General features: G+C 42.9%; 1 protein-coding gene across 1 annotated transcript in view; it reads left to right on the forward strand.

Moving 5' to 3' along the window:
- Window positions 1-9,622, forward strand: part of ZCCHC2 (zinc finger CCHC-type containing 2) — a gene marked incomplete at both ends in the record, with an annotated part of 49,376 nt that extends 39,754 nt beyond the window's left edge. The window contains 3 exons of the mRNA XM_084252497.1: window positions 3,052-3,180; window positions 7,123-8,616; window positions 9,555-9,622. Of these exons, the coding sequence (XP_084108623.1) occupies window positions 3,052-3,180; window positions 7,123-8,616; window positions 9,555-9,622 (1,691 nt within the window). The remainder of the gene's footprint in view (window positions 1-3,051; window positions 3,181-7,122; window positions 8,617-9,554) is intronic.
- Window positions 9,623-10,685: the final 1,063 nt, after the last annotated feature.

Here is a 10,685-nt window from a genome sequence, read left to right on the forward strand (position 1 = left end):
ACTTCACTTTCATATTTTCATAGAAGCAGCCCAAGGTCTTTGATCTCAGATGATGTGGGTTTGACCCTTGTGCTGTCCCCGTTGCTTAGATGTATGGTCTCTCAAGTCGCCTTAGTGTGCTCCTTTGTAGAACAGGAATGCTACTTCCCCCACCCCCACCCCCGCCAGAATTATGAATTGCATGTGATAACATACCAAAAGCATTTCGCTAGTACCAGACATGTAGGTGTTCAGTGATTTAGTTCCTTTACTCTCTAAAGTTAGGAAAAAACATACACTGTGTAGTTCATTAACTTTTTAATACCATCTCAAGTTCTGATTCTTTGATCTCTTAATTCTGAAATGTTGTAAAATTAAGATAAACCTTATCAGATCAATATGTCACTGATTCATGCACATTTACATTTATGGAATATAACTAATAAAACACACGTCATACAGCTTGTCTCACTGATGTCAAATGTAGGTCAGATATTTGTTGACTCCAGCTTAGAAAAAAACCTGTTTATTAATATCCCTTTGCAATATTAAAGTATCAAATGGGAAGTTCCTTTAAGCATTACTTGAACACAAGATATATTTGATTTTTTTCTTTATGGAACAATCCGTGTGCATATCATATCACAGAGATGCTGTATTGAAATTGAAAACACTCTGGGTCCTGCTGATGTGTAAGTTGTCGAGATCTTTTCCTCATTTTGGTTGAAGATGCTATATATTTTTCATTTTAAAACTTCACTTCTATCTTCTATTTTAGGTAATTATTATTTATGTAGTTCAAAATCCCAAAGGTATGGAAAAAAAAAGAAAAAGAAAAATCCCTCTGCCTTCCTCCAGGTTGTATCCTCCAAAAAAAAGGAGCTAGGACTTTTCCTCATCTGTGTTGTTTGCAGTGGATTTGCTTTCAAAACATCAAGCTTTAAATCTGTTCTTAAGAGCTGTGTGCGTCGCCCCATCCACGTCCTCAAGGACCCTGCCTGTGCCAGGGCCTCCCCGTGTTTCTTCCACCCCACTCCTCTGCTGACTGATGTGGCACCAAGAAGGTGAAGGGGCATGAGGTTGTTGGCCTCTCGATCTCTTTACAGTCATTTAAATTTCTTCCGCTTCCTTCAGTAACCCATCACAGTTCTGTCATCAGAGGTATCTAAGAGATCCTTGCGTCTAACTAACTTCTTATTGTTCATTATTACTAATAGCCCACTTTTTTATTGCTAGAATAGTGGCTAACAGAAGTTTTCTGAATCACTTGCATGGGCTTTTTTACCCTTTGTGGGTAACAAAATAGTGTATATCTTTAAAGGTTTTAATATATTTAAAAGAAGGTCTTTATGGAATATCCTTTGGCATGGTTGTTTCATCCTGGCCTTCCACGCTGCTTACTCTGGAGCATTGCGTGGATTCTGATAACAGAACCCAAAAGCTCTCACTTCTGAAGTAACTTCTGGATCTTCAAAAAGAGGAAGTTATCTTTGGTGTAGCTTTAGATTTAGAGCATTTGGTTCTCTGAAAACTGCAAAGTAATATGACAGTTGGTGACTTTAATATTTATTAACTGTATATATAATCTAAAGAAAATCATTTTACAAATTCTGCTACTTTGAGAAGTAACTGCCTGTTTTTGTTTAACATAATGAAAGTTACATTGACATTTCCAAGACTTCACTGTAGTTTCACTGTCTAACTTCTAGAGAACACGTCTGCTCACCCTGCCCCAGTGCTTCCCTTTCGGCCCATCTTTCCTGCTTTGAAGCTGTCATAATGCATTATTGCTTCACTTAATTCTTCAGTGGTTCATTTTGCAATATTCTGGTTAAAATACTTACATGCAGAATTTCTGTATGTCACAGGTTCACAGTTTAATTTTTATAAGTACAATTTAAAACCAAGTTGTTTGACCAGTGTGGCTCATTAGGCTGTCTCGTGGCGAGCTGCATCCTTCCTTAGTCAAGGTATGGCTGCTAACAAGAAATACTTGTCGTTTACAAGTATCTCTAGTCCGTAAAATTAATGCTTGCCTTCATAACTCCTCTGCCACTCTTCGTATAGTCTTGAGATTATATGCAGTTTTCATTTGGCAGTTTAAAGTTTTATTGCCCAAAAGGAATAAGCAGCATCTGCATTCTTAATGAGTTTATTCTTCAACATTCATTCACTGTAGGAGGACTGTGCCGGGCTGGGCGAGCTAGGCTGGGTCATCTTTAGCAATGGTGACACTTACAGATGTACTCCTCCACTTGAGACAAGTTAGTCAGATAACTTGCTCGTATACAAACCATGTCATTTCGCTAACACGCTTTTCCCAAATGATTAATAGTAATATTACCTTTTATTGGTTCTACCAGCTTGCTATAGAAATGACTCACTTGTTCATAGTTCTTAAAATTCTTCTGAAATCCCTTATACAGGGATTTAGACACTGAACATGTGATAAATGCCTTGCTGTAAGGCAGAAACTATGCTGGCAACTGGGTTTGCAGAATGAAAAGGACATTTCCTAATTTTGGACCATTGTAAGAATGTCCACTATTTTGGTTTATCAATAATTTCTCCTCTGTGTTTAAAACACATACAGCTCAGTGATTGTGACATTTGCTAGCTTGGCTTCTCAGCACAACTAAAGGGGCTACTCATGCTACTAAATGGGAAGAATTTTCCTCCTAAATACTTAGGCATAGTAATTTTAACAGAAGGGGCATTTCAGCAGCCCTTCTTCTTTTTAAAGAATAAATTTTCAAATAAGCTCTGAGGAGTTTTATACTCAGAAAGTGGTTCAATATGATATTATTCGACTGATCCTACAAAAAAACCTTAATTCTGATTTTTTAAAGTCAATTAGATTGACTTGTTCCTTTGCCTTTGTTTTGAGAATGAATTTTTAAATTATTTTCAGCTAAAATTGTGATTTAATGATGATTTTTCACCTAGAATCAAAGACCAACTTTTTAGGTGGTTGTAGAACTGAAAAAGCTGTAACTAATTTCTAATGGTTCGATTCAGAAATTAATTTAACTACTTACCATGAATTTTAAAAAATAGAACTGTTAATTTTAGATGTGCATTTGGACAATGGATCGGGACTTGACACATGTGGAGACACATCTTCAGAGAGTTATAGTTCTCCGTCTAGCCCACGACATGATGGAAGAGAAAGTTTTGAAAGTGAAGAAGAAAAAGACAGAGGTTTGCTCTTTGGGGGTGGGTATAGGGGATGGTGGAGGGAAATGTGTGTTGTCTTAAAATCAAGGTCAAAGATAAATAGTTTTATGTTCCTATAAATGTCGTTATTGATTCTAAATTTAATTTCACTATAAAGGGTGTCTTAACAGACCATTACCTTAGCATTTCCTAGAATGTTGATTTTTTTTTTAAACTTCTTTCACTTAATATGAAATTAAATGGAGGACCAAGTCACAATAAAATGTAGATTAGTCTAGAAAATTTAAAATGTGTATGTTGTCCAATGCACATATAATTACAATTTTTTTTCTTCCTAATGGATTGGCCCTTTTATCATCATAAAATGTTCTTTGTCTCTAGTGACAATTTTTATCTTAAAGTCTGTTTTGTCTGGTAACATAACAGCTGCTCTAACTCTCTTTTGGTATTGTTTGCTACATACCTCTTTTTCTGTCCATTTACTTTAAATCTATTTGTGTCTTTGAATTTCAGTGTGTATCTTATAGATAGCATATAGTTTGGGTTTTTTTTGTTGTTGTTGTTCTTTCAGTCTATCTGCCATTTGATTAGTGTGTGATCCATTTAAATTGACTGAGATTACTAATAGGACAGGATTGACGTCTACCTTTTTGCCTTTTGTTGTCAGCATGTATTATGTGTTCAGTTCCTCCTTGCTCAGAGAAGTAGCGTCAGCCTGTAAGTGAGAGTGGGGAACCTTCACAGGCCTTTTTCTGGATATACATAGGTACAGTCCTAGACGTGCTCCTCACCTTCTGAATTCCCACATATATAGCAAAGCTTCTCAAAGCTCCCTGTGGACTTCTCTTTCTCCAGTTTTTCCTTTCAAGTTTTTTGGTAAACCTCTTATTAGCTCAACAATTGCTGCTGGCTGTTTGTAACAGATGGCCTGTGGGGGAGAGGCTGTCAACACTGAGCTGGAGCTGCTGGTCAGTTGGGGGTAGTGACATTTCTCTGAGGATGGGGCTTCATTTCTCTTTCTCAAAATGTGTGTGGGTCCCAGTGGCCGCTAGGCTGCCGGTTTTCATAGCTGTCATAGTTGCAGGTCTGTAACCTTACCAGGCTACTTCAGAGCTGGAGAAAGTGAGATGAGATGGCAATAAAGACAAAATAAAATGCTGCCGGACTGGTTATTCTAAAATAGATTAAACTGTTTGTCTTGAATACACACTCAGATTGCTACAAGCCTTTAGTTAATTTCCAGAATTCCCAGAAAGTTGATTTTGACAATTTTTGCCAGGAATCATACTGCTTTTATGGTGGGGTAGAGTATCAGACGTCGTTATTCTGCCATTCTGGAAGCAAGATCTCAGAAATGAGTATGTTGAATGAGGATGTTGTTCTTTACACTTGACGACGACGTCTGATTTGCAGCGTCTTGGTTATGCGGTGTTCCCACGCTTGTGGCCAGCATCGGATGGTTTCTCCAGGGCCACCTACAGATCTGTAAAAATCCCAAGACCGTGGCATTTGTGTGGTTCTTCCTGAGCCCCAGCTCCACGATACTGAGGTGGTGTCTCCGAGCCATGGTGCTTCTACTTCAGAGACAGTTGATGCCAGCCCTTTCTTTGAAGTTATTCTGAAGTCACACCAAATGTAGCCTGCAGTGACTGTACCACCAAGTCTAACCTGAGGCAACGCTGCATTCTGATCTGCAGTTTCCTCAGGAAAGGAAAAAAGTGAAAGTAACACAGCTGTTGAGAAGGTTGGGCGATGAGAGGGTTTTTATGCCTTGCCCAGAATACACACTTTCAGTATGTTTGATTTCACATGCTTGGTTCTGTAGGGTGTACAGATAGTCCTGTGACTCTTTAGCTGACAGTGCTGTGTGGACCATGGTCAGAATTGTTAGAGCACATCTGTCTGCCCAAGATCCCACTCCTGGCATCAGATGGGCTGAGTCGGTGGCCTGTGTGGAAGAACTAGCTCAGTTATCAGATGACTAAATGAGCCATCCCTAAATGAATAATCATTTAAGGCTGACACCTTAAATGTCAGGGGGAGTTCCACAGTGATGCAGAGCTTTGATCAGCTTTAGAATTCTGAGGGCATGAAAGCTTGCTTTAAAAGCTCGAGACTTTGTTCTTCTTGTTAAGACTCTGCACTTTTTAAAGAAGGATGAGACCTATCTCCTTTAACTAGGTGAGACCTTACAGTGCTCTGAAAACTTTTAGCATCCCTTAATTTAAAATTATGGATTCAGTTGCCATGATTTAAGAAGATTTAAACAAAACCCAATTCATGTAGAAACTTAACTCATCATCTGAGAAATGTTAGTTTCTTTTTGCCTTAAATGTTCAGCCACACTCCTGTGATGGTACAGAGAGAGATGTAATGTCTTAAGTAAGTAAGTTTTGGATACTTTGCATTTTGTAAAGTTTAGCAGGAAACACCCCAATTATGAGAAGGAGTTTATACTCCCTCTCTTTTTTGTAATATAGAGAATAGTTGGACGAATACTGCTTGCCATTCTGTCACTAAGTACATTCTGGTCTTCTCAAGGAAGACTAGTATGTTTCGTCTTCAGTGTTCTGTTTCAAAACTGATTAACATGTGAACATAATACAACATTTTAAATACATAATGCCAGTTAGATTATATTTTTGAACAGAAGGATGTTAAAAGGGGCACTGCAATTAGTTGAATGGTCTGTGTACACATTATTGTAGTGTCTGGGTTTAAGGCATTGTAACCTTGTGAATTAGATTTTATCCTTTGTCTCCTGTACCAAAGTCAGGAAGTCCATGAGAAGTGTAGATTGAAGTTCTTTCCTTTCATTAAAGTGTAACATTCATATATGACACTATATATGACTTAATGGTTTAGCTTCAGTAGATTGAAGTTATTTCTGTGGGTTAGCTTCAGAGTGATGCAGTACCACGTATGAAAGCGGGACTGTTGTGCATATGCCGGGTTGCTGTTTGCCCTTGGAGACACGGCCAGGCTCTTGCTTTGCCCTGCTGCACGTGTTCTAGCGCATTTGTTTTGTGACTGTTAATAGTAGCTTTGAATTTTCTCTTCCCCCACTGAAATATGAAAGAAAGAATGTTTATTCCATTCTAAAATAAAACTCTTCTATTCCCTACCTCTAGATATTTGGGTTAAATATAGTCTTGATTGAGCTCCTTTAAATTGTTTCATTTATGTAGGCTCTATATATGAAGACCATGGATTTGGCTGTGCACAATATAAAATCACATGAATGGCCTAAAATTGATTAGGTTAACATTTAATCCTTGGTAATAAGGTGACACTAAATAACTCTGTTTTACACTGTGCTTCATTCAGTCTCCAGTTAACCTTTTGTTTTGTTGCTTATCTCTCCATATATTTTTGTTGTTGTTATAGGCTTTATTTAGTAAAGCATTTTAGGTTTATAATAACACTGAAAGGAAGGTTAAAAAAAAAAAAAAAAGCATTCCCCATAAAGCCCCTGCTTCCACATACAAAGCCTCACTAGATTGATACATTTTTTTAATTAAGGATGACATGTCATAATCCCCCAAAGTCCATGATCTAATTAAGGGTGCACTCTTGGTGTTTTACCTCAGCGGGTTTGGCCAAATTATAAGAACATGTATCTGTCATTATAGCATCATACAGAACATTGTCACTACCCAGAATACCCTCTGTGCGCTGCCTGTTCATCTCTCCACCACCCCTTGGGAACCACTCATCTTTTTATTGTCTCCATAGTCTTGCCTTTTGCAGAATGTCCATATTTTAAAGATAAAGTATATAAGTGACCCATAGAAAGTAAAAAATTGAAAGAAGTTCAGCTTGGCAGTCAGGCAACACAATAGAGGAACACTTTTATTCCCGCCCCAAACGTCAGAGTTCCTTTTAGGTGTGCTTAAAACTTACTTCTAGCAAGAGAGGAGGAGGGCTACGCTTTCGTTAACATCTATTTATATTTGTTTTCCTTAGACACAGACAGCAATTCTGAGGATTCTGGGAATCCAGTAACCACCAGATTTACAGGTTACAGCTCTGTCACCCAGACACTCACTGTCAAGCCACCTGTTCCGATCGCTTCGCTAGGAAACGACGACGGCAGCGTCCTGGAAGACCCCTTAAACTCACCCAAGTACCCGCACATTTCTTTTATGCCCACTCTGCACTGTGTCATGCACAGCGGCGCCCAGAAGTCTGAAGTTGTCGTTCCTCCACCCAAGTCTGCCGAAGGCAAGACAGTAGGGATGCTGGTTCCAAGTCCTGTTGCTATTTCTGCAATTAGAGAGTCCACAAGTTCAGCCCCTGGGGGAATGCTGGGGTCAGCAGCTTCCACTGGAGAATCAGAAAAGCACCTTGAATTACTGGCTTCCCCTTTACCTATCCCATCAACATTCCTGCCGCATGGCAGCGCTCCTGCTTTGCACCTCACAATTCAGAGGCTGAAGCTGCCTCCGCCACAGGGACCTTCGGAGAGTTGTACAGTCAGCATCCCACAGCCGCCGGCCGGGGGTCTGAGTGTCGGGTCACCAAGCACTGCCTTTCTTCCTGTCCATAGCCCGGGTAGTTTTCCAGGATCTCCTGTTGCCACCACGGACCCCATCACAAAACCTGCGTCCCAAGTAGTAGGACTCAATCAAATGGTGCCTCCAATTGAGGGAAGCGCGGGGACCGTCCCTCAGCCTACCAGTGTGAAGGTAGTCGTTCCAGCAGCCGGCCTCTCCGCCGCACAGCCACCAGCCTCCTACACCCTGCCCGGCTCCCCGCTGGCCGCCGGCGTGCTGCCCAGCCAGAACTCCAGCGTGCTGAGCACGGCGGCCACGTCCACCCCGTCGGCGGGCGCGGGCATCAGTCAAGCCCAGTCCCCGGTGCCTCCCGCTGTCCCGACACACACCCCGGGCCCGGCCCCCAGCCCCAGCCCCGCCTTGACACACAGCACAGCGCAGAGCGACAGCACCTCATACATCAGCGCGGTGGGGAACACGAACGCTAACGGGGCGATGCTGCCGCCGCAGCAGATGGGCTCGGGTCCTTGCGGTTCTTGCGGGCGAAGGTGCAGCTGCGGGACCAATAGCAGCCTTCAGCTCAACAGCTACTACTACCCTAACCCCGTGCCCGGACCCATGTACCGAGTCCCGTCCTTCTTCACTCTGCCGTCCGTCTGCAATGGCAGCTACCTCAACCAAGCACATCAGAGCAATGGAAGCCAGCTTCCTTTTTTTCTGCCTCAGACCCCATATGCAAACGGGCTGGTGCACGACCACGTCCTGGGGAGCCAGGCCAGCTATGGCGTGCAGCAGGTGGCAGCGTTTGGCAGGTTCTACCCGGTCTACCCGGCACCCGGCGTAGTTGCCAACGCGAGCGGCTCGGGGCCCAAGAAGAACGGGAATGTGTCGTGTTACAACTGTGGTGTGAGCGGGCACTACGCGCAGGAGTGCAAGCAGTCGTCCATGGAGGCCAGTCAGCAAGGTAATCCTGAGGGCTCCCAGCGCACCTGTTTCTGAGGGTCCGTTTCTCCTCCCCCGCTGCTCACGGGGGTGCTGTCGGAGCAGCGCGCTGCTGTGTGGTCGTGTCGGATGTTGTGCGTGCGGGGACAAGTCGTACAGAGCAGACGGCAAAGCGTGTAGGGTAGACACAGGCCGCGCAGGACGAGGGAGTGCAGAGGAATCCAGTTCCAGTTCAGAAAAAACTGTCAAGGCGCCTCTTAAGAGATGCAGTGGGAATTTGCATTGCCTAGTGTCAAATTTCTGGCTTGCGGCACTTTTTTTTTTCTTTTAAAGCTACAACCCTGTTTGATAAGAGTAAGCATAAATTTGAAATAATGAAAAACGAGGAGGCAACCCAGTCACCTGATGGGAGGTTTTAGTCACTCCTCAGTGTACTTACGCCACAAGCAGCTGGCCGCCCGCGGGCGCCCCGGCAACCCTTTTCCTTCCCAGCAGATGGTTTTTAAAAATGCCCTTGCGTTTTACAGGAACGAGATATTTAAGCACTGGTTTGGGAGTAAAGGAATTTGACCTAAGTTTAATATTATAAATAAGTAGGTTGAAATAAGAAAATGCTCTTAAATAAGTATGAGCGAGACACCAAACTCAGTGTAGACACCTCAGACCTACCGTTCCTTGCATTTGGCTTTTGTCCTGTTGCCAAAGCTCACCCAGGGAGAAGGTCTTGATTTGGGACTCTCGATTTGGCATTTTTAAAGGAAGATGGAATTTGATAGCTTTAGGTTGAACTTAAAGCACAAACTTCGTGTTCCTTCTCAAAAGTAATTGTACTGACCGTTTCGGAATCGAAGTAGCGCGGAGGAAGCGGCCTCTGGAGCGCATGCCCGTGTGCTGTCTGTAGTGGTCTGCGGCGCGTGGCTTTGTGAGCAGTGACTTAGCGTTCTGTCTTTCCCGTTTTAGGCACTTACAGACTGAGATACGCGCCTCCCCTCCCCCCTCCTAGCGATCCGTTGGATTCTGCAGACTGAAACGAGTAAAGCCTGCCTACTCGACACACGGCAGTGTGGGCAGTCATGGAGGGGTGTGGAGGGGAGGCAAGGAAAGGTATTTTGTGTTTCTTTTGTCTCTACGTTTCCCAGATTTCTATGCAGTCGGGATGTTTCATTTCTCATGTACTGATGTCTAAGACAAAAAAGAATGCGTTGCTTTTGAGCCGCTGGTCTCCTGGTTCAACAACAGGCTTCTCTGTATGATACGTGTAATTTAAACCTCCAGACTATCAAAAGGAAAATGTGGATGTGTGCTTTTTTTTACACTGAATACTCGCTGTGTGCAATGTTTACTGAATCTTTAAAACTGTGTATTTGACCTTTTCTTACAACACTGGTGACAGTCATATGGTTTTGAAAAAAGGACACTTCGCTTCTTCTGCAGCTTTTTCTCACTTTCACCCTAAACTGTACTTTTCTACCCCTGCCCTCCCTCTTCCTGCGGGCGGGGGTGGGGGCAGTACCCGTGTCCCCCTGGTGGAAGCCGCCCCGCACATGAATTGAGGGTAAAGTGATTCACCTGAATCTTGCGGGAGAAAACAGATCCCCAAAGCAGCGCGTGCACGTGTGGTGCACGGCCTCCCCTGAATACAGACGCAGCACTTGTCCAAGCAGAAGTTAAGGTAAATGAATGAGGGATGAGCAAAACCATATGAAACTGAACAAATGCACTAGCTAAGGTGGACAAAGAGCTTTTCTCAGAAACAAACAAGCCCCCACCTTTTTACTTTTTACATTTTTAGCCTGTTGCTTCAGAGAGACATAAAGTGAACAAACTGTGTGAGTGCTGTTCTCGTGTGTGTGTGTGTGTGTGTGTGTGTGTGTGTGTGTGTGTGTGTGGCCCGTCCCCAGCCAATCTCTCTAATTACTCTGGTCCTCCACTGTGTCCCCGGAGACTCCCGGAGCTGACTTCTTCCTTCCCTGCACCAACTGTTACAGTGTTCTGTTGCGTTTAAAATGTGTATGGCTTATTGCAGTCTGAACAGAAGCTCTTAGTTTCTACAGAAAAGTCAGGTATTTGTTCCCTAACCTGTCTCTCCTA

This window comes from Talpa europaea (assembly GCF_964194135.1).
Source record: "Talpa europaea genome assembly, chromosome: 13".
Lineage (NCBI taxonomy): Eukaryota > Metazoa > Chordata > Mammalia > Eulipotyphla > Talpidae > Talpa > Talpa europaea.